The sequence below is a fragment of the Anabrus simplex genome, chromosome X (assembly GCF_040414725.1).
Source record: "Anabrus simplex isolate iqAnaSimp1 chromosome X, ASM4041472v1, whole genome shotgun sequence".
In the NCBI taxonomy this organism is placed as follows: Eukaryota; Metazoa; Arthropoda; class Insecta; order Orthoptera; family Tettigoniidae; genus Anabrus; species Anabrus simplex.
Window position 1 is genome coordinate 191031911 of NC_090279.1, and position 25755 is coordinate 191057665.

Here is a 25755-nt window from a genome sequence, read left to right on the forward strand (position 1 = left end):
CATCCCACCAACTAAGTTTATGGTTTTCAGACACATCAAGGTGCCGGAATTTTGTCCTGTAGGGGTTCTTTTACATACCAGTAAACCTACCGACATGAGGCTGACGTATATGAATAATAATATTACTGATTTTATGTCCCACAAACTTTTTTTTGCAGTTTTGGAGATGACCTTATGCCGTCAATTTGTTGTGCAGGAGTTCTTTTATGTGCCAGTAAATCTACCAACACAGGACTGACGTATTTGAACACCTTCACAAACCACCGGACTGGACCAGAATTGAACTTGCCAATTTATGCTCAGAAAGCCAGTGCCTTAGCCATCTGAGTCACTCAGCCTAGCCGATGTATTTAAGCACCTTCAAACACTAGCGGACTGAGCGAGGATCGCACCTGCCAAGATGTCTGAGCTACTCAGCCTGGCAAATATTCCAGTTCATCAGTTTCCTGTGTATTTTTATACATGTATTAACCAATTAAATATTCTGACTGATTTCTGGTATTGTTTTAAAGATATTGTAATATGAGCATGGCACATTTTACACCTCTGAATACATACATTTCAAAGTTCTAATTCAAGTATTTCCATTTGCCAGAGGGTTAAGAAAATCAGAATGTACAATTCTTTTTAATCCAAACGATAAAGATAAATCTAAATCTAAAGTAACACTGCCTTATTTCATGTAGAGGTTTTCAAAATTAGCTCAACGAAAATAACTGACTTATAAATTTTGCTCGTTAGATACACTTAGATTATACAGTTTCATTCATAGGCCCTACATTTTCTCCTAAAATTACAAGATTATTAAGTTAAAAAAGAATGACTGTGTTACTTTTCTGATAAGTGATAGCTGTTAAAAAACTTCCAAACACAAAATATATTTTTCTAAATAAAATACACAGGTTTTTGTATTTTTTTAAAATGTTAAAATCAAGGTTTTCAACCATATCTTCCAATTCATGGTATAAAATAACATGGTTTGCAACACCCTTAACTTAAGTACTTTCTGAGAAAAGTAATACCAAAACCTGTGTGTGTGTGTGTGTGTGTGTATATATATATATATATAAATTTAAAAAAGTAGTAGTCCCATTCTTACATACCAGTATCCTTAATAATGTTTTAATTATACATGAAACTCCTCTAGCGTTTGCTAAGGATTTAATTTAATATAAATTGAATGAACAAATAAACGGAAATCTAAAATCTTTCTCTTTATTTTCTTTTTGGCATCTTGCATGCTTTGTGAACACACCCTGTATCAAGAAAGTGCCATGACTTAGATCTCTTAAGATCATATTTCCTGAATTCCTCATCTATGAAACATGTTAGAACTCTGAAGTCAACCTCTGAAGGTCCACTTTTATAGAAATCTTGTATGATATACTGATATCTTTCTGAATTCATACACAACAGTTTACAGCACTCTTGAGTTATGAAATAGTATGAAACAATTTTCCTGTTTATAACTGGCAGAGGAAATGCAACTGAAATACATGAAGAAGTGATTTATTCTCACGAGTGTGACACAGACAACTGTATCCATAACAAAATCATGAAGTTAACAGATACTTTTTGTCTAGTCGTACTCCATTCTGTGTTTACTCTTGGCACTTAATAAAACAGAAGAATGTCAACAAGATACACATTTTTACAATAGACACAGTTAGCGACTGAAATGGGGTGACACTATCTCCTATTTCATTCTTTTATGTTCCTACAATTTTGTGCCAATTTCAAAAAATATATACAAAATTTTAAACACATGTATACAAACAGAGAAAAGAAAGGCTTAAATATAGTCTTCTAATTGCTTTGAAACAAGGCAACTTACTACTTGATAGATTAACCACTTTTGTACATCATATCACATTTCATATGGTTATTACTTTTAAGTCCAAGTTTACTTACTAAATTGCTTTGATAAAAGATACAAACACTACGAGAGTTTATCTTCACAAGTCAGTCACTGACAAGTTGAGAGTAAACCCACATATTCAAAGATAGTAATACAGTGCACTGTTTGATTTCCATAGATAACTTCATTCTCAGCCAACAGGCCTTCGAATTCAATAAACTACTCTTCCACTGAAAAGAGCCTCAGCCTCCAAAGTCTTTTTCAATGGTTTTTACCTCCATAATAGGCAAGAAAAGATACAATAAAAATAATGATTTACACCATACCTTTAAATACACCCACAGGCAAAAATTAAAAAATGAAGCATGAGTTGCATTTAAAGAGGAATATACTTTCAATAGGGGTGCTTTATAAATTATGTTAACTTCACAGTCATAGTCCATGCAAAGAAAACATAAAGGGCAAGTCGGCTAAGATGTTCACTTCAAATAACTCTGAAACAGGCTGTTTTTACAGTCGAACCTTGATATCTCGAATTTTCAGGATCTCGAAGTAACTTAAATTTCCCGGCCGTTTGTCCTATTCTTTATGTGTATTTCTTTCTCTTATTACTACTCGAAATTCGGTTACACGAATTTCTCAAAGCAAACATTTCTTCCCTTGAAGCAAAAAGTACTCTCTAACTCGAATTTTGTGCAACATTAACTGTGCAATACCGTATTTGTGGTTTGTGAGGAACAGTTAACAAGTAAAAAAACGGTTACAGTGATGCTCGAAGCTAATATGACGGGAACCGAAAAACTAAAACCTCTAGTGATTAGAAAATCGGCGAAGCCTTGCTGTTTCTTGGGTGTGAATTAATTACCGGTCACATATGAAAGCAACCCCCAAAGTCGTGGATGACAAGCTCCATGGTATTGACGAGAAGTTTCAACGTCAAGGGAAGAAAGGTTGACAGTAACAAACAGAAGAGACTAACAGATTTTTTCCAAAGGTGTTAACCGAGGTATGTTTCTTGTTTCACTACTGCATGTACTGTATCCTATCTTCTAAAATGTTACTATAATAAGGATTATAATTAAAGTGATGCCGTAAAATAGTTAGTTTATATATTTTTAAATACTGTTAAAAATAATGTATTCAGTGTAAACCCGTAAATACATGTGATTCAATTATGTGCTATACGTGCTAAAAACGGCATTCTCTATGTCTCGAAATTTTGATAACTCGAAATAAAATTTAGCTCCCAAGGTGATTTGAGATATCGAGGTTCCACTGTACTTTCAACACGGTAATGTTACCAAGCTCAGCCCTTTGTTGGAGAAGTGGACTGAAGCTTTTGAAATGTACTTGTACAGAACAATGCTTTGATTACCCCGGGTACAAACGAAGATCAATTAGGAAGGCCTCAACTTGTTAAATAAGGAAAAAGAGCTTCTGACAACCATCAAGGAGCAAATGTTCAGGTACATCATGAAGAGTGAATGATATGAACTTCTCCAACTCCTCATCGAAAGGAAAACTGAAGAAAAACGAACTGGGGAAGAAGGAGAAATTCTGGCTTGAAGGACCTGTGCCAGTGGCATGGACGAACTTCCACTGAAACATTCCGAGCCACTGTTTCGTAAGTTATCATAATCAACTAGATCGCCAACCTTCGTAGGGAGACTGCGTCCTAAGAAGAGAACGTTACCAAGGGACTCATAACCAAACTTGCAGTGCTTCTGCAGGGAGTCAGTATCTGAGATAATGGTGTTAATTTTTTTTTTCTACACAATTTTCCACATACAGCATTAGCGATATGGGCATTACAAATTCAGAAGCGATTATTTTCAAAATCTGACAAGGAGTTTTCAAAAAAAAAAAAATAGAATGTTTTTAACGGTACTTCATTTGCCAGTCCTGGGGCCTATTTGAATGAGTCTCTAACCATGAAGATAGGGCATGCACTATAACATAAGGGTTCCTTCACTTTCTTCTGGTAGCCGACAGCTTCTGCTGTGCCCACAGACCATAGTAACTATCATATCGCCCTTGTCCAATACTCTCCTACCAGTCCACAGGGACATTAAGGATCTGTAGACTAAAATCCATTCACCCACCAATCAACACAGGCAAGGGCCTGTCACAAATAGACTTTAGTCTATGTGAGAAATGGGCAAAGCAATGGGCACATGTAACTCCAGAGCGGTTCAGACTGTTCAGTCCAAATCATGCTCCAAGATTTGATCTACCTCGCAGGACTTCGTCAGAACTGAACCAGTTACGCACAACACATGGCCAATGTGCACTCGCGCTTCAAAGGTGGAGCTTCCAGAGCTCACCTGACAGTGATTGTAGAACTTCCCAACAGACTGCGGAATATCCACTGCACTCATACCAAGGACCACAGGCAGATTTTGTTCCACTGGCTGATTGAACTTGATGATCAACTCTAAAGCTGTGATTTTTATCTTTCTATGACAAGGATGCTGACATTTCACTGCTGTATATATATATATATATATTGTACACAAATTATATATTTGTCTTCTAATTCTGTATGCAGTTCTATAGTCATATGCTAAACAAATAAATAACATTTTAGTATTGTCATGAAAAACACGTAAAGGAAAAACGGATATGTGAGGGCTTTTAAGGGACAACATTCGTTACAGCAGGGCAGCCCACAGCTGGCGAATGAAGCACCTCTGAAGACACTGTATCCTCGAGAAGTACTGGTTGAATTTTAAAAATAATCACACCCCTAAATTTGCAAGGTCCATATCTTTAATGTGAGGTGTAGTAAACAATGTACTTCTAATTAACACATTGATGACTGGCCCCAGAGATCTCCATAGTACTGTGGCCAGCGGTTGCTGACGGGCCACTGAGATCTTCGTTTTTACGCATGAGCATCATTTGTAGCTTGTTGTGCTAACTGTTGGCTATAATTTTAACTACTTTCAATCATGTCGAGGAGTAGAGGGATCGTAGATTTTAGTGTTGATGTATTTTTTAAATTGTACGATCTTTGTAGCCGTCAAAACTTTGTACATACACAGGTGTTCTTATGCACCGAGAATCACTGTACAAGACGACCCACTGCAACGTGCCCTATGTGATGACAAAGTATTTCAATATTTAGGCCTGCTGTGCCACATGGGTGATGAGCCCTGAGAATTCTCGTAGTTTCTCAGCTGATAGTAGGTGACGGGCAACGAGAATTCTCGCTTCTTTGCACCTTGCATTTCCTTGATTATTGATGAAACTGTAGGCGAGATTACGAGTTCCAAACGGTGTAGTCATGGAATATAAATTATCGCTGCATCTTTCTTTCTTTAAACCTTCATGTATTAAAAAAAAATAATGTTGGATATGTAGAGCTATTCCCTAGAGCTCCAGTGCAGATGTCAATATGGTGCGGCGTATTCAGTTGCAGACGGCTACCGATAATTGTAATTACGTACAGACCGGTTATAACAGGTACCGAGTGACAGTGAATTAGATATTTCTAATGATTAACGGCTAACACTAAACAGGGAGTAGCCGTAAAGAGTAATCCTAGCATACTTGAAAACAATAAGTATACGAATGGCACAAACACTGCATTCATACTACGCTGTGCTTAAACTATTAAACGTAGCCAAAAATGGTATTGCTTCGAAAAGTATCATAATGTACAGGCTACAAAGAAACCTAGGGAGTACATGGTTTAAGTTTGAGGTTGATATCTTGAATACATTTAGAGTTACAGTAATTTGAGTGCAGCAGTGTCATTTCTTTCTTGGAGGCTTGAACTATCCGGTCTACATGGGGTAGCAGCCTCCATTCGGGGCCCGTTGTCAATGTGTTAAAAAGAAAAGTTAGTACCATTATCTCAGCAGATATTGACACCCTGAAGAAGTATTGTAAGTTCAATTAAGAACCCCCTAGATAGCATTACTGAAAATGAAAAGAGAATTTTGATGACTTTAGTAGTTTACAAGTTATTTGAACATCTTAGCCGATTCATCCTGTATACTTCAATTCCTGGTTAATAACTACAGACTGTCATGCCCTTTCAAAACACCAATCATCTTTCTTAAACCTGAAAAATAAAGGCTATAAACTTGCACCCGTGACATCCGAGAAAGTTTCCAAGCCACGATCACTAGAAAGAGTCTGAGAACTAAGATGTCAAGTCTGTACATGGAATCTGTGAAGTGGCAGTGAGAAAACAAGCCTTCTGCACAAGAAGCATCACAGATGGCCAGTCCAATGAGTAGTCAGCAAAAATAATAGAGTATAAGGGGAAACAGAACATGTTGATACCATATATTTGGCTGTTAAGTCTTGAAGCAGAAAACATGTCAGGAAGCTAAAATAAAACAGGTTTTATACTGACAATAAAAAGCTACCCGCCAATATTTTTAAACAATGGTAACTTAAAGAGACATCAGGTACATCACATCAGAGTTTTGTTGTGTGCTCTGTAGATCTGTGTGATGCACGAAATGAATGTGGCTTCCTTCTTGAGACTAATTAGAAGTCAGTAAGGGGAGCATGAGTTGTCAGGATCAACTGCTCTCCTGAGCGATGTTATGCCCGAACATGCATCACAGATTCCATGTACAGACTTTAATGATTGTCATTTCCCACATTAGTTTGGTGCCCCTGAAGAGAAATGTAATGAGCACCATATTTTAAGGTAAAATTAGCTATGTCCCCAAAATTTTAAAATCTTTTCCAAAAATGAAAAAGGTCTGACTCATCAAATTTCAATTATTAACATACATCTATGTTCATGCTTGTGAGTGTAGTCTATTTTCATAATAAATTTACAATATTATCCAATCAATCTTCAGGCAATTCAAGATCCATGTTGTTTGACCAGCAATTAATAATAGTATTACATTCTACAGCAAAATTACATCATGAGAATATAATTTCTAGATAAAAGAGACTATAATACCTTACTCTGAATTGGACAACCTACACCTTCTTTGACCAAGTGGAGGTTTCCTCATACCTGAAGTAATACTGTAGAATGTTTTATTTTTACACTGGGTTCTTAACAGTAAAATTATGGCCAATGCACCATTAAAGAGGGTAGAAAATTTTGAGACCAACATTTACAAGCCAATGTTGAAGCCAAATTGTTCTGGGATTGTACCTTCCTAAGCTTCTAATCGGTGCACTATCATAGGGTTTATAAACAATCAGTGACAATACACTTTTCACCTGATGACAGTGAAAAGTCAAAGGTTAGTATTACACTGGTTTACCAAACCTTAAATGGTGTTTTGTCTTGCTCTTTCAGCCTCCTCTTGACTGATTTTTACTTGTATCAGGTACCGAGCTTGGTTGATTGCACTTGACGTACCTTCTATTGTGACAATACGATTACGTGTACCTGGAGCAAACACACCCTTCTTCGAAATCTCGATGCTTGTTCCACTAATTTCTTGGATAGCAACTAATGCCGTGCCGGCAGGACCTAAAATAGCACCAACGATACTTTCATTTACTTCCATAGTCTCTTTTGTTTTCGATTCATTAAGACTGGGTAGCAACGGTTGAGGCCCATCCGTGTTACCCCCACCATAATAGTCTGAGCCAGAGAATCCTAGAGAAGACGATGAACTATCGAAGAGACTGTTTCCATTGGGAACAGGCAAACTAGGCAAAGAAGGTCCGAGCCCCATTTTCATCTCCAGTATCCCATAATTGGCCAGAGTACCCATGGCCGTTACAATTTCAGCTGTCTCATGTTCTGTGTACCCGTTCTTCTGAAGAGAGTACAGGATATGATCCATCAATGCATTAGAAATTGAGCTTCCTGATGATGGACTGACCAAATTCAACATGAAGGTGACCCCCGTATTAGTACTCATGGCTGCAGCTGCTGCCTTTATTGAATCAATGATGCTCTGCTGTCGCTGGTTCCTTCCAAGAGCATATGGTGAACCAGTGGGGTTGAAATTAGCCACAGGCCTCACCGTGTCACTGTAACTTATATCTAGTAACGTACCACTTTGTGGATCTTCAATTATTTTTTCCAAAATCATTTCACAAGCTTTCTTGTTAGATGCTGGTTCACCAATCACAGTAACACATCTCTCTTGAAGAGATACACTTTTTGGTTTCTGAGATATCTGAATGTAAGCTCCGCTTTCGGACTTTATTTGGTTGATATAACTACCACTTTTGCCAATAATTATTCCAGCTGTAGTGTTAGGTACCAGAATCTTTACTTGCTTCTCACGTTCAGCTATGATTTTATGGTCAAAATCAACAGCTTGTTTAGCATTTATGTCCGGTTTCTCACGTATTTTTGTATTGATAAAATTGAGACTTGCCATTATAGCATCTGGTGAACCCGATATCAGACACACACGTTCTGTAGTTCCAGGATAGAAGTCGTCTGCTTTGGATATTTTAATCTGCGCTCCATACTCTTTCTGGATGTGAGCTATTGTACTGCCACCTTTACCGATAACGGCTCCAGCTGCAGCATTGGGAATCAGCATCTTGAGGTGGTATGTCCCTGTTCCACTTTCTGACTGTCGGAATTTCTTTGAACCTTCATTATTAGAATCATTGCCACCACTCTGCATCTGCCTCTTTCTTGAATCTCCCATTTCTGATGAGTACGAGTCATAACCCTCCATCGACATCTCAGAATTGTCCGCCATAGTTACTGCAATACAGAATACGAAGAATTAGCAAACAACATTTGGAAAAACATAGTGAGCAACTGGAACAAATCAATTAATTAAAAAAAAAAAAAAAAAATACCTAAAACACAGTAGAAACCCGATATAACGTGTTTCGACATACTATGGATGCGGATTTAACGCAATGAAGAGCATGTCACCCGAAATATACGGTATTAACTATTAGAAAAATTCTTATTTTCAAAACTCAGTAAATTGGTCTGCATAAAAATGGGAAACCATCGAATACCTTTCTCAATCGTAATCTTTGATCTTCACATTCGTATTTTTTTGTTTTTGCTATTTGCTTTACGTCGCACTGACACAGATAGGTCTTACGGCGACGATGGGATAGGAGAGGCCTAGGAAGTGGAAGGAAGCGGCCGTGGCCTTAATTAAGGTACAGCCCCAGCCAGCATTTGCCTGGTGTATAAATGGGAAACCACGGAAAACCATCTTCAGGGCTGCCGACAGTGGGGCTCGAACCCACTATCTCCCGATTACTGGATACTGGCCGCACTTAAGCGACCGCAGCTATCGAGCTCGGTCATATCCGTATTGACGAACTACACAATCAGAAATAGGAAAGGACTTCCACCTATCAATACTTATTTATTGCACTTATTATGCTACAGTACCGGTTTCGACCCCCTACATAGGGTCATCTTCAGCTGAACAATACATTCACATATAGATCATGAAGCTATGATTAAGATTACATTGTCTGGGGAATGCTGTATGACAAATATTTGGTCACGTCCAAATGGGGCATGTCAAAATGGGAACTGGCGTGTGTGTCACTATGTGTGAAATGCAATTGTATGTCTATAATGATATGCTTTAGGTCTTAAAATTAGTTTATAAAACACTATTTCCACTTAAAACTAACTTATAAATATATAAGATATAAACAATATATGTAGGAACACTTCAGGCACATGAACGTTCGTGTCTTGCGTGTTATTCAGTTCATCGGTTGACTTCTGTGTTCGAGTCTTATTTTCGTAGTTGTACACTTGGTTGATGTTTTTGGAGCTTGAATGATATGATTTGCTTGTAAAATTACCAAATTAATGTATAAAAGATTTTGTCATCAAGTATATACACAGAATAAAACACTTTCCAAGTTTAAAAAGAGTGCCAGACATATAGGCTAGATACAACTAGGATAAAATATTTATATTCAGCTCTGCTGTGTGTTGAATCTTTTTTATGTTAAGACTGAATCATGTTGTCCTGTGACATCTGTAAAATTTGAGTGGCATTGGAATCAAAGTGGTGGCTTCTCACACTCTGGTAGAATGCATTGCCCTGTTGCACCCTCTAATCTCCATGTCCAGCCCTGTATTCTGCATTAATTAACTTCCTAGGTATTTGAAACTGTCAACAATCTCAAGGCTTTGACCAATAACACAGCCATAGCACATAAATATAAGGGGGGAAAAAAATTGTTCTCAAGGAATGTTCACCTAAGAGGGCATACTGCCTTGTCTGGAATGAGGAAGTGTAAAGAGATAACGTACAATAGTAAATTATGCAACAAGCCTATAATGGCAATAATTAAGACAAGAGTATGTGCTATCCATAGCACTGACAACTGCACGTTGCTTGTATACTTTCGTTACAATTCCTGGATAGTACTTGCTTCGAATATTACAGTTACCCGTGTTCCAACAATCGTATAATTGGATTCCAAGATACGATTTTCACGAATAGGAAGTTCTTCAGAGTCAGAATTAAATTCTTCTTTATGCAATGAATTGTCGTTCAACTCAGTACGGATGTCATCACTGTCAATTTTACTTAAATCCTCTTTTCGGGTGTCTTTAATGTTCTTTGAGCGACAGTTCCCGTTGGTGCCACTACAGCTAGGAATCTAATCTTCAGTGTCAATTTCTGAAGCTGTCATACCTCTTCCAGGTGGCACGTCTATACATCTCCCCTTTCTGCAGCCAATATTTGTTACCTTACCTCTTTTGAGATTCAGGTGCTCAATAAAACTTACTTACAGCTTGTTTCACAGCATCACTTTCTACATTAATTGCTCTGTTGTATATGTGCTTCATCACTTCTTCATGGCTTAGACGGAAAATGCCACATTTCCTGTATCAAGAACGTAGATTATTCGGACCAATTTCAAGTAGTTCTCAATTAGATCTTAAAAAGAGATGGACATTCTTGCTTCGGTATAGTGGAACATCGTTTTCTGACTCCACATTACTAAAAAAATGCAATTTTAGAACACTGAGTTTATTTTGTGGCAGAGCCATTGTTGTCACAAAGTTATCCCTTAAACTTCTCCTCTTTATTTTATTTTGACATAAATAACTGAAAGAAAGGTCAAAGCAACATGAAAATCGTGCATGTTTATCAGGAAACATGAAATTAAAATTTCCACTAACTTTGGTGTATGTACCTCATTAACATTTTCTGTCGCCAACAAAAGTTTCCCACTATTCACAAAATCACGTGCTCAGTACAATATAAAAAAAGGCTCTCTGTTGCCAACAATGTAGTGCTTAAGACATTACCATTGTACACACAGGTAGCAGCATTATTGGGGAGTGAAAACATATACTATTCATTGTCAGATGATCAATGCATATCCCGCAAAATATGAAATTATTTTTTGGCACGCACCTGTCACAAAGTAACCCATGCAGTCACAAAGTAACCCCGGTTTACAGTACGGGCTTTGATAACAGAGATATTCATGAATTTGTATTTTTGTTCCTAAGTCCATACCATCACCTAGCCATGAGAAAATACATACATACATTATCATTATAGACTGTTAAGCCTTTCAGAGTTCAGTCTGCAAGCCTCTGAGAATTTACTAAACGTCGCCACAAACCTCGATTTTCAACTAGTGTTGTGGCCTCATTTACTTCTATACCCCTTATCTTTAAATCGTTAGAAACCGAGTCTAACCATCATCGTCTTGGTCTCCCTCTAGTTCTCTTACCCTCCATAGCAGAGTACATTATTTTTCTAGGTAACCTAGCCTCCTCCATTTGCCTCACGACCCCACCACCGAAGCCAGTTTATGCGTACAGCTTCATCCATCAAGTTCATTCCTAAATTAGCCTTTATCCCATCATTCCGAGTTCCCTCCTGCCATTGTTCCCACCTATTTGTACCAGCAATCATTCTTGCTACTTTCATGTCTGTTACTTCTAACTTATGAATAAGATATCCTGAGTCCACCCAGCTTTCGCTCCCATAAAGCAAAGTTGGTCTGAAAACAGACCGATGTAAAGACAGTTTCGCCTGGGAGCTGACTTTATTCTTGCTTCGGTATAGTGGAACATCGTTTTCTGACTCCACATTACTAAAAAAATGCAATTTTAGAACACTGAGTTTATTTTGTGGCAGAGCCATTGTTGTCACAAAGTTATCCCTTAAACTTCTCCTCTTTATTTTATTTTGACATAAATAACTGAAAACTGCGAGCTCACTGCATTAGCTTTACTACACCTTGATTCAATCTCACTTACTATAGTACCATCCTGGGAGAACACACAACCTAAATACTTGAAATTATCGACCTGTTCTAGCTTTGTATCGCCAATCTGACATTCAATTCTGTTGAATTTCTTACCTATTGACATCAATTTAGTCTTCGAGAGGCTAATTTTCATACCATACTCATTGCACCTATTTTCAAGTTCCAAGATATTAGACTGCAGGCTTTCGGCACAGTCTGCCATTAAGACCAAGTCGTCAGCATAGGCCAAACTGCTTACTACATTTCCACCTAACTGAATCCCTCCCTGCCATTTTATATCTTTCAGCAGATGATCCACGTAAACTACGAACAGCAAAGGTGAAAGATTACAGCCTTGTCTAACCTCAGTAAGTACCCTGAACCAAGAACTCATTCTACCATCAATTCTCACTGAAGCCCAATTGTCAACATAAATGCCTTTGATTGATTTTAATAATCTACCTTTAATTCCATAGTCCCCCAGTATGGCGAACATATTTTCCCTCGGTACCCTGTCATATGCTTTCTCTAGATCTACGAAACATAAACACAACTGACTATTCCTCTCGTAGCACTTTTCAATTACCTGGCATATACTGAAAATCTGATCCTGACAGCCTCTCTGTGGTCTGAAACCACACTGGTTTTCATCCAACTTCCTCTCCACGACTGATCGCACCCTCCCTTCCACGATGCCAGTGAATACTTTGCCTAGTATACTAATCAATGAGATACCTCGATACTTGTTGCAATCCTTCCTGTTCCCTTGCTTATAGATAGGTGCAATTACTGCTTTTGTCCAATCTGAAGATACCTTACCAACACTCCACGCTAATCTTACTACTCTATGAAGCCATTTCACCTCTGCCTTCCCACTATACTTCACTATTTCAGGTCTAATTTCATCTATTCCTGCTGCCTTATGACAAAGGAGTTTTTTTTACCATCCTTTCCACTTCCTCAAGCATAATTTCACCAACATCATTTTCCTCCTCCCCATGAGCTTGGCTGTTTGCAACACCACCAGGATGATTTCCTTTCACACTGACAAGATGTTCAAAATATTCCCTCCACCTCTCCAGTGATTCCCAGGGATCTATTATGAGTTCACCTGAATTACTCAAAACACTGTTCATTTCCTTTTTCCTTCCCTTCCTAAGATTCTTTATTACTGTCCAGAAAGGTTTCCCTGCTGCTTGACCTAGCCTTTCCAGGTTATTACCAAAATCTTAACATGACTTCTTTTTGGATTCAACAACTATTTGTTTCGCCCTGTTTCTTTTATCTACGTACAAATCCCTGTCTGTCTCGGCCCTTGTTTGGAGCCATTTCTGATAAGCCTTCTTTTTACGTTTACAGGCTGCTCTCACTTCATCATGCCACCAAGATGTTCGCCTTTTCCCATCTTTACACACAGTTGTTCCTAGGCATTTCCTTGCTGTTTCTACTACAGCATCCCTGTATGCCACCCATTCACTTTCTATATCCTGAACCTGCTTACTGTCTACTGTTCGTAACTTCTCATTAATCATATCCGTGTACGTCTGTCTAATTTCCTCGTCCTGGAGATTTTCTACCCTTATTCGTTTGCAGACAGATTTCACTTTCTCTACCCTCGGCCTAGAGGTACTTAGTGCACTACAGATCAGATAGTGGTCTGTATCATCGAAAAATCTGCAAAAAACTCGTACATTCCTAACAGATTTCCTGAATTCGAAGTCTGTTAAGATATAGTCTATTATGGATCTGGTACCCCTAGCCTCCCATGTGGATAACAGAATTTAGTGAAAATCGGTACATAGTGTCGGGGAATAAGAAACTACAGTTTAAGCTATGAACGATGTTATTCACTCTGGATGAACTGGTATTTTAGGAGAAGGCCCCTAAAATTTAATTCATAAATACCTACGTCATTGGTCCTATCAAAAAGTACTACATAACAGAATTTATAGTGAATACAATTTCCGATCATTTATGTTTTATACAGTTTTACCGTACCGACAATAAGAGTGGTATTTGAGAGTCAGAAGAAAACTAAACGTGAAGGCCTACAATATCGAAAGCCCACAAAATTGATCAACAATAACATTACACTGACCATTGTTTGTTGTGATATTCTTTGTCTCTTATGCTGCCACTCATCTCCGATAGATGGGTTTACTGCTGTGTATTGAGGATAACAGCCTGCCAGAATATTGGCGGGAAAATTCTCTACCATACCATTCTTCTGGTTCATACGTTTTCTGATACTGCTGGTACGTAACACGCTGGTTCATCATGGTATTCCAGCTATTCGATCACTACTCTGATGTGCTGTTTGGATTGATCGGTGTGCACAATTAACGGAATAATGGCAGAGGCTCACTTATGACCTGGTCCAGAATTACAATTTCAACCTATTCCAAATTATAGCACCACAATTCACTAAATAACCCAAAATTCAACCCTGGAATGAGCTGTTTCTTAAGAAGAGCTTCTTCCTCTTCACTTTTATTAAATTCTACATTCAATTTATTCCAAATTAACAGCCAAGAGGGGGGTTTCTCCTCTGGCTTCGAAGAAAAATTTACCGAGTCAGAGTGATTTTCCCCCGCCAGAGTAGTGAATTGAGATTTTCCAACTCATCGGGTACTCTTAGGAAAAAGAGAGTAAAAGGGCATAGTTTTTGCCCTGAGGCTCTCCACACTTCGGCCCCGCTCCCCCCCCCCAAATAAAAGTGTGTTCACAGCTTGGTCTGGTCATTCCAGCTCTGGAACTTTGGACTGTTAGTTCGGCAGCATACTGCTGTTTGTTAAAAGTGAGAAAATGTGTGGTTTTTCATATGATCGAGTATTTCATATGATAGCATTGCTTTTAATCGCAACATTCTTACTTGCGTCATTGTAATGACCTATGTTGATTTCAGTTGGGAAAACCACTGAGGCAGTCTTTCTGAGGATGTAAAAAGACAGGTGGAGAGCAAGTCTGCCATTATAATGAAAATTCCCCCACTTGATTGTGACTGATGGTAGGCAGAGAGCCTATCATTACAATGAAAATTCCCTAATCCAGTCTTCACATAAAAGAAAAAAGACGTTTGGTGACTTTCCCGTTGCATTTCTAGGGTACTGTTACCAGCTATGCAATTTATTACAATCTTACTCATGTGTACACTACCGAACCCAGAATTTTGTACACAGTGAAGAATTCCGTAGCGAAACACGGGTACATCATCTAGTATATATTAATATTATGGAACTAGCACATATCTAGGTTATATTAGCTGGGCAGTCTGTAAAAACGGCAGGGCGGTCCACCCATTAAAATGGTTCTAGGGAACACTGGAAAGGTATACGCATCTCTTCACCCCTTAAAAATAAAACAATCCATTCTTCCACATAGTATGAAAATAAAACTTATTGAAACTCTCATTTTTCCAATCATTCATTACTGTGATGATGTACTAACCGATGCAACTGTAGAACATACAATGGAAATTCAAAGGACAATGAACTCTTGCATACGATTTATATTTTCTTTGAACTTTAGGATACATATTTCCCTTTATTATGAGAAGCTATCTTGGCTGAAAATCGATAAACTAAGAAACCTACATACTGCGAAACTGATTTTTCGACTTCTACACAAATCTACACCTGAAAACCTATCTTCACATTTTAACTTCCTCTCATCTATCCATGGACATAATACCAGATCAATTTCTACCCTTATGATACCTGTTAATCACTCATCTGTATACAGCCACTCATTCCAGGTGTCTGGGGCAAAGCTTTGGAACAATCTCCCCGTCAGTATACGTAATAGCACTTCAATAGCCTCATTTAAACGGTCTTGTTGAGATATCCTCTTACGTATGTGAATAGCTTGTGTGAATGAGAGCAAGTATGATTCAGGTGATGTATATAGATAGTATTAATCATCAACAAAATAACAATTACAATGCTATCTTACTCCATTAATTTACGTAGTTTCTAGAGACTGTAAACAGTGGGTTTTTTTTCACAATTTATGTAAATACGTACTGTACATTGTGGCTGTGCGTAAGAGAGGGCCGTGAGCCCTAACTTCGGCACATAAAAAGGCATAAAAATAATAAATAAATAAATAAATTACAGATGGTAAACACCTTTATGATTGTATCCACTATTAATCAATCTCCATTCATTCCTCTGGTTATTTCCCTATGGGCCTTATACTAGTGCCATCTCATTACTCAGGAGAAAAATCACATGAGACATTCCCAGAGAAAGGAAAGGCCTATTCGGTTCCCGTTTTCTCTTTGCCCCATCGAGCAATATGGATAGGAAGAGTACCATTTTTTTATTTTCCAAGTGTAACAAGGGCCTGGATATACAGCAGCCTATAGGATTTTCTGGTTGGGAGGAAAGTAACTAGGTAGTAACCAGTTGTTGTGAACTTTTAATATCATTGGGATCATAATGAAAATAGCCTAGCTCGTGGCCATGATCATTATATGGTCTGACAATGCGGTTAGCCAGTTCGAGTCCTGTTGGTAGAAAAAATGTTCACCATTAGAATGTTGGCTGGCAGGGTAGTAGAATTAGTGGCACACAATTTCTAATCACTAGATTGCAAACCAAAAGCCTAGATTTAACTCCAAACTTCACCACAGTGTTAATATAAAGTGAGGGTAAATGTCGCTGTTGAACGTGATTTGTCTGTCAGATGGAGATATTAAACCTTGAGCAGACCACTTGGTGTTATTTGACAAGAGTAGGCTATATGCCAACACCAGGTTTCACCCTCTCCCTACCTCATCATCTCACCCTCAGACATGCAGGTCGCCCATGGGTGTCAAATAGAAAGACCTGCACGAGCCGAGCCGAACATGTCCTCGGACACTTCAAGCACTAAAAGTCATGCACCTAAACAAAATAATGAAAATAGACATGATAATAATGCCTGTTACTCGAGGTAAAAATTTCCTTCAAATTTATTGTACAATAATTTAATTTTATAAAATTTCTGTTGCTCACGGTCAAATTCAAGTTTTACAAAACCTTTCATAAAATTTTTCATAAAATACGACATGTTCTACTCCGTAATATTCTTTTGCAAAATGAACCTATTAGTGACACTGACATGATGATGCTGGCGCTACGAAGTGAGAAGATTGTGAAGCTTGTTTGTCAACATAAACAAACACTTCTAAAATGGCACGATCTGGGTGGACTAAGAAAGCTGTTAATGTTTGTATGAGGTTAAAATGCCAATGTATCACAACAGAAATGCACGAAGGGAGGCAGAAAACTCAATTGCCGAATTTGTGTCAAAAGTTCAGCCAAACACAACCCAGGCTGTTGTGAAGGTGAAGATAAACAGCATGAGAACTCAATTCTTGGCAGCACATACACATCTTAGTTAAGAATTTAGTTCATAGATGGCCATCCTGATGATTCTGCATATTTTATAAAATAATTTTACCGTGAACAACACAACTTGTTTTGTAATTTTTATAAAATTAGTTGTACAACAAATTTTACAAAACATTTTATTGTGGGTAACGGGCATAAACTGTTGGGCTTTTGCATGTCAAGGAAACAAGGTGAAATTCTTTACGCTTCATAGAGAACTTCGCTCTGCATCTTCAGAAAAAAAATCTCATCTGTTGACAAATAAGACTTCTCTATTAATGAACGTTTTAATTTAAGAATTCTCTACCAGTAGTCTATTGTAAGTGGTACTCTCGTTTGTCACTAGATGGCATAATATGTGCTAGCCTTCTGAGTGGGAGGTGATGACTCCATCTTAGCTCCAATAAGATGTTTCTTGTTCCATCATATGTGCGTTTTCTGACAGGGCAAAAGCCCAAAAGCTTATCATCACGACTACCATTACGGGCCAGCCAGGCTGAGTGGCTCAGATGGTTGAGGTGCTGGCCTTCTGACCCCAACTTGGCACGTTCGATCCTGGCTCAGTTCGGTGGTATTTGAAGGTGCTCAAATAAGTCAGACTCATGTCGGTAGATTTACTGGCAAGGAAAAGAACTACTGGGGACTAAATTCCAGCAACTCGGCATCTCCGAAAACTGTAACAACTGTAGTTAGTGGGATGTAAACCAATAACATTATTAGATCCCACACAAAATTGAAACAAATGTAGCCATAATCAATAGCGACACATATTTTTAAACAGTGTGTTTATTTGTGATTTTTAGCTGATGGCTAGAGCCCTGCGCGGATATACAAAATAACATCCACATCTGCGAATGGTTATCCGCATCTGCAAATGGTTATCCGCAGATATTATAAGTATTTACCTACAGTATATTACACCCAAGATATTGAAACGGATAGATCTGTTAACATAATACAATACGCCTGACACCACAACCCCTGCAGTCACAGGTTTATGAGGGATTTTCTCTTGCACAACTACCGACGTATTGACCTTTGTTCCTTTCTTCCACTAACTGCGGGCAGAAGCCAGTTAGGCTTAGGTCAGATTTACGACTTTATGGTCTCAAGGCTCTCTGTATCACCATTCTCCCACACCAGTGTCAAGGGTCGCCTAACTACAAGCAAAAGGAAGAGTATACCCGAGTGAAAATCAACATTATTTAGAAATTTTCAACAAAATTATCCGCACTGGCATACAGTTTGTATCCACCAAGACACTAACTTTGCGGACATCCACATCCGTGCAGGGCTCTGCTGATGGACTAACTGGGCCAAAATGTGTCCTCAATGTTGACTATTTACTTAGAATAGTGCAAATAAGTAGTGAACAGATGGAATCAAACATATTTCTGTCAAGGAATAAAAACTGCTTTGCAGTTGTGATGGTGGCTGAACTGCACCTGCAGCCTAGATCCTTCTCAACAGAACAAAATAATATGACCTAGGCCACCATAGCTTAATTGGTAAAAGTATCCAATGTGAAATCAGAAGGTTGTGGATTTGGATCACACTAGTGTCCGGTCAGCCGTTTTTGCTCTGTACTTATCTCTTCTGTATGTACTGAACATGATCTAATATGCTGTAAGTTTATTTTGAGGAAATGTCATATCTCTGTTAATATTAGCTTACTGAAAAATTAAGGCCCAGTTTCATCAACACATGTTAGTAATTAACAAGGTGTTAAATCATTTTAACATACAATTTAAGAAAATTTGCATTTCATCAACAACTGTTAACATTAACAAATGTTAAACTGCGTATTAAAGTTAACATCAGACATTTCCAATGTTAAATGGCTAACATTAGCATTTAGCAACCTTTTCCAAAATGGCTGCTGTGAATCTCGCTTTCGATGCGGAATTGCTCTATTTAGATCTTTTACAGAACAATTCTGATCGAAGAAGAGTTGAGCGACGTAATGACTTTGAAAATTTGATGGATGCGGAATCTCTTCATGGATACAGGTTATCGAAAATAGTCGTTGCTAAGGTTGTTGACGAAATTCAAGTGAGGTTCGAATATCCTACGAAGAGAAACTTACCTCTTTCTCCAATGTTGCAGGTACTGATAATATTACGACTTTTTGCTACTGGTTATTTTCACATAATGGTCGGAGACAACGCTGGAATTTCTAAAGCCACTGTTAGTAGAGTTGTTTGTTGACTGTCTGCAGCAACAGCATCCATGAGAAGGAGGTATATAACATTCCCTTCAGTAGAAGAGCGTCAGCAAATTATCCGCGACTTCTATGAAATAAACCGTTTTCCTGGTGTTTGTTCTAGGTGCAATAGATTGCACACATGTAAGAATCCAATCACCTGGAGGCATTTGGGCCGAAATATATCGTAATCGGAAGGGATATTTCTCTGTTAGTGTTAATGTTCAGGTGATTAGTGAGCCTAACCTCCAAATCAGAGATATACTTGCTAGGTGGTCTGGTTCTGCACACATCATACATACATACATCATCATTATAGACTGTTATGCCTTTCAGCGTTCAGTCTGCAAGCCTCTGAGAATTTACTAAACGTCGCCACAATCCTCGATTTGCAAGTAGTGTTGTGGCCTCATTTAGTTCTATACCTCTTATCTTTAAATCGTTAGAAACAGAGTCTAACCATCGTCGTCTTGGTCTCCCTCTACTTCTCTTACCCTCCATAACAGAGTCCATTATTCTCCTAGGTAACCTATCCTCCTCCATTCGCCTCACATGACCGCACCACCGAAGCCGGTTTATGCGTACAGCTTCATCCATCGAGTTCATTCCTAAATTAGCCTTTATCTCCTCATTCCGAGTACCCTCCTGCCATTGTTCCCACCTGTTTGTACCAGCATTCATTCTTGCTACTTTCACGTCTGTTACTTCTAACTTATGAATAAGATATCCTGAGTCCACCCAGCTTTCGCTCCCATAAAGCAAAGTTGGTCTGAAAACAGACCGATGTAAAGATAGTTTCATCTGGGAGCTGACTTCTTTCTTACAGAATACTGCTGATCGCAACTGCGAGCTCACTGCATTAGCTTTACTACACCTTGATTCAATCTCACTTACTATATTACCATCCTGGGAAAACACACAACCTAAATACTTGAAATTATCGACCTGTTCTAGCTTTGTATCACCAATCTGACATTCAATTCTGTTGGACTTCTTACCTACTGACATCAATTTAGTCTTCGAGAGGCTCATTTTCATACCATACTCATTGCACCTATTTTCAACTTCCAAGATGTTAGACTGCAGGCTTTCGGCACAGTCTGCCATTAAGACCAAGTCGTCAGCATAGGCCAGACTGCTTACTACATTTCCACCTAACTGAATCCCTCCCTGCCATTTTATACCTTTCAGCATATGATCCATGTAAACTACAAACAGCAAAGGTGAAAGATTACAGCATTGTCTAACTCCTGTAAGTACCCTGAACCAAGAACTCATTCTACCATCAATTCTCACTGAAGCCCAATTGTCAACATAAATGCCTTTGATTGATTTTAATAATCTACCTTTAATTCCATAGTCCCCCAGTATAGCGAACATCTTTTCCCTCGGTACCCTGTCATATGCTTTCTCTAGATCTACGAAACATAAACACAACTGCCTATTCCTCTCGTAGCATTTTTCAATTACCTGGCGCATACTGAAAATCTGATCCTGACAGCCTCTCTGTGGTCTGAAACCACACTGGTTTTCATCCAACTTCCTCTCAACGACTGATCGCACCCTCCCTTCCAAGATGCCTGTGAATACTTTGCCTGGTATACTAATCAATGAGATACCTCGATAGTTGTTGCAATCCTTCCTGTTCCCTTGCTTATAGATAGGTGCAATTACTGCTTTTGTCCAATCTGAAGGTACCTTACCAACACTCCACGCTAATTTTACTACTCTATGAAGCCATTTCATCCCTGCCTTCCCACTATACTTCACCATTTCAGGTCTAATTTCATCTATTCCTGCTGCCTTATGACAATGGAGTTTATTTACTATCCTTTCCACTTCCTCAAGCATAATTTCACCAACATCATTTTCCTCCTCCCCATGAGCTTGACTGTTTGCAACACCACCATGATGATTTCCTTTTACATTGAGAAGATGTTCAAAATATTCCCTCCACCTCTCCAGTGATTCCCTGGGATCTGTTATGAGTTCATCTGAATTACTCAAAACACTGTTCATTTCCTTTTTCCCTCCCTTCCTAAGATTCTTTATTACTGTCCAGAAAGGTTTCCCTGCTGCTTGACCTAGCCTTTCCAGGTTATTACCAAAATCTTCCCATGACTTCTTTTTGGATTCAACAACTATTTGTTTCGCTCTGTTTCTTTCATCTACGTACAAATCCCTGTCTGCCTCGGCCCTTGTTTGGAGCCATTTCTGATAAGCCTTCTTTTTACGTTTACAGGCTGCTCTTACTTCATCATTCCACCAAGATGTTCGCCTTTTCCTAGCTTTACACACAGTTGTTCCTAGGCATTCCCTTGCTGTTTCTACTACAGCATCCCTGTATGCCACCCATTCACTTTCTATATCCTGAACCTGCTTACTGTCTACTGTTCGAAACTTCTCACTAATCATATCCATGTACTTCTGTCTAATTTCCTCGTCCTGGAGATTTTCTACCCTTATTCGTTTGCAGACAGATTTCACTTTCTCTACCCTAGGCCTAGAGATACTTAGTTCACTACAGATCAGATAATGGTCTGTATCATCGAAAAATCCCCGAAAAACTCGTACATTCCTAAAAGATTTCCTGAATTCAAAGTCTGTTAAGATATAGTCTATTATGGATCTGGTACCCCTAGCCTCCCATGTGTAGCGGTGAATAGCCTTATGCTTGAAGAATGTATTCGTAGCAGCTAAACCCATACTAGCACAGAAGTCCAGCAAACGCTTCCCATTCCCATTAGCTTCCATATCTTCCCCACATTTACCAATCACCCTTTCGTATCCTTCAGTTCTATTCCCAACTCTCGCATTGAAATCGCCCATTAGCACTATTCTATCCTTGCTGTTGACCCTGACCACGATGTCACTCAATGCTTCATAAAACTTGTCAACTTCATCCTCATCTGCACCCTCACATGGTGAATACACGGACACAATTCTTGTCCTAATTCCTCCCACTGACAAATCTACCCACATCATTCGCTCACTTACGTGCCTAACAGAAACTATGTTGCGTGCAATGGTATTCCTGATAAAGAGCCCTACCCCAGACTCTGCCCTTCCCTTTCTAACACCCGTCAAGTACACTTTATAATCTCCTATCTCTTCCTCCTTATCTCCCCTTACCCGAATATCACTTACTCCTAGCACATCCAGATGCATCCTCTTTGCTGAGTCAGCAAGTTCTACCTTCTTTCTTCCATAAGCCCCATTAATATTGATAGCTCCCCATCGAATTCCATTTCGTTCGCCAAGTTGTTTCCAAGGAGTCCCTCGCCTGTCAAATGGGAGTGGGACTCCATTACTCCCATAGGTCCGAGGCTTGCTTAAAGTGTTCTGAGCTCGGTAAATTCATGAAGCAGGATGCTGCCCTACTTTCACATAGTCCAAGTGAGGATCTCTCCTCTAACGGGTTATGGACCACCGGTGAATTGTGTAGTCCTAGCCGCCTGAGCACAAGGAGGGCCACGACTCAGAATATGTCCGAGATGCCCACTCCCATTCCATAGCAACTGGTATCCCGACTCTCAGGACCACTTACTAGGCCACTCAGCCGTTGCCCATGGTTCACGAACTAGGACGTGACTACAGTAACCCACAAACATGAACCACACAACAATACAATATTTAATAACTTCCGTATCGGAGCACAGTTTGAAGTGGGACAATTAACGAAATGATTTAGTTAGGTGACAGCGGATACCAGCTAAAAAAGTATCTGTTAACCCCATTGAAACCCTTGCGGACTTTTCCCACGCCTCATCCTTTTCTTTTATCGTCAAGCCATCTGTGCGCTTGCACTCAATAACTTTTATATATATATTTACTAACTAATTCAATTAACGACTCTTTTCCGAAGGAGGAAAAATTAGAACTACGATTCCGTTTCACTTCATGTGCCATATTTTACAGTGGTACTCAAACAAAAGCGCATCGGAGCGCGCTGTAAAACAGTATGTTCGTACCACTGCCTCCTTGATTCGCACCAGTTCGCAATATTGGGAGAGTTAACAGTCGATTAGTTAACATTTCACAAGAAAAGCTTGATGAAACGCAAGAAACCTAACAAGATGTTAAATTTTTAACTCCGTGTTAACTAACTACTTGTTAGTATATATTTAACACATGTTGATGAAACCGGGCCTAAGTACAACAAAAGTTGTGTAAACTATAATATCCAATCTTTTAAGTTTCATGGGGAATAATCTCAAAGATGTTGGCAATTATTACATTTCTCACAAATATCTAATTATCTTTGCAAATATTATCTGTTATCTGGGTAGTGTTATTACCAAAGATAATCAGTGCCCGACAGAAGTCAAAAGAAGAATTGCTATGACAAATAAGTGATTCAAAGCAGGAAAAAATCTATTGTTAAACAAGCACATAAGAACTGAAACCAGGAAGAAATTTGTTAAAACCTTTGTTTGGAGTGTGCTAACTTACGGTTGTGATAAGAGTACTTTGGGAAAACAAGCACAATCAAGACTAGAAGCTGCGGAAATGTGGTTCTGGAGAAGACCGACAGGCAAGAGTTGGACAGAAAAGAAGACTAATATCCAAATCTTCAATGACGTTAACGAGAAACGACCTGACCATGGGATGTGGCTGTAGCGACAAGGCTTAGCCTTTAGATAATGGATGGAATATTAGTTCTGTCTGCCTCTGTGGTGTAGTGGTTAGTGTGATTAGCTACCGCCTCTGGAGGCCCGAGTTCGATTCCCGGCTCTGCCATGAAACTTGAAAAGTAGTACGAGGGCTGGAATAGGGTCCACTCAGTCTCGGGAGGTCAACTGAGTAGAGGGGTGTTCAATTCCCTCCTCAGTCATCCCTGAAGTGGTTTTGCATGGTTTCCCACTTCTCCTCCAGGCAAATGCCGGGATGGTACCAAACTTAAGGCCACAGCCGCTTCCTTCCCTCTTCCTTGTCTATCCCTTCCTATCTTTCTGTCCCCTCACAAGGCCCCTATTCAGCATAGCAAGTGAGGTCGCCCAGGCTAGGTTCTGGTCCTCCTCCTCCGTTGTATTCCCCGACCCAAAGTCACACTGCTCTCGATGCGGCAGAGGTGGGATCCCTCACCGAGTCCGAGGAAAAAGCCAACCCTGGAGGGTAAACAGATTAAGGAAGAAAGGAACAAAGAAAATATTAGTTCTAACTAGTACCTGTACAAAAATAAAAGTTGTAGAAACAGTAATTTGTAATATTTTATGTCCTGTATATTTTTACCATATAAGCTATTCAATTGTAGAACTTTTATCGGAAGAGGAACAATATGGTTTTAGGCCTGGAAGAACAACTACAGACCTTAACTTTGCTGTCAGGATGTTAATGGAAAAGCACTGGGAAAAACGGAAACCACTCTTTCTACTATTCCTAGACATCGAAAGGCTTATGATAGCGTACCAAGGCAGCATATCTAGAAATGCTTAAAAGAGCTGGGAGTTCATGACAGTCTTATTGCAAAACTGAAGATGCTGTATAATAAAACCAGAAGTTGTGTGCAAGTGAGTTGCGGGCTTGTCCAAATGCTTTGAAACGAAGAGAGGAGTGTATAGCAAGGCAGTGCTTTGTCATACCTCTTATTTATCACTGTGATGTGTGCCATAATAAAGGTTCTAAAAAGGAAGAAGCAGCAGGACTTGCAAGCTTTCATCTTTGCAGATGACGTGGTGATCTGGGGAGAAACCGAAAATGATGTGGAGAAAAAGCTGCAGAAATGGAGTCAAGAGTTTAAGAGGTATGATTTAAATATCAACAAGGCTAAGACGGTGGCGGTGATGAAGTTACACAGGGGAGATGACAAACCACAAATCAGAATAAATGACACCAAACTGGACAGTGTTCCAACGTGTAAGTACTTGGGTAGTATAGTATCAAAAGACAACCTTGCAAAGTATGAGGTGGATAGTCGAATTAGCAAGGCAACTCAATTTTACCACCAAGTAAGACAACTGCCGTGAGATTAAAAAAAAAAAGTACCATTAGAAGCAAAGGTGACATTATACAAATCATATTATACACCCATCTTCACGAATAGTTTGGAAAGTACCACGTTAACTAGACAAGACAACTCAAAACTCCAAGCTGCAGAAATGAAGTTCCTACTCACCATGATACAGAAGAGCAGGAAGGACAAGTTCAGGAATGAA

The 25755-nt window shown here is 39.0% G+C and overlaps 1 protein-coding gene across 2 annotated transcripts in view; it reads right to left on the reverse strand.

The window, feature by feature from the left end:
• Window positions 1-1195: 1195 nt before the first annotated feature.
• The window catches only part of LOC136886299 (RNA-binding protein Pasilla), a 31473-nt gene continuing 6913 nt past the window's right edge, over window positions 1196-25755 (reverse strand). For both annotated transcript variants that reach the window (XM_067159029.2, XM_067159030.2), the window contains exon 2: window positions 1196-8519. In XM_067159029.2, the coding sequence (XP_067015130.1) occupies window positions 7111-8514 (1404 nt within the window). In that variant the 5' untranslated portion in view covers window positions 8515-8519 and the 3' untranslated portion in view covers window positions 1196-7110. The remainder of the gene's footprint in view (window positions 8520-25755) is intronic.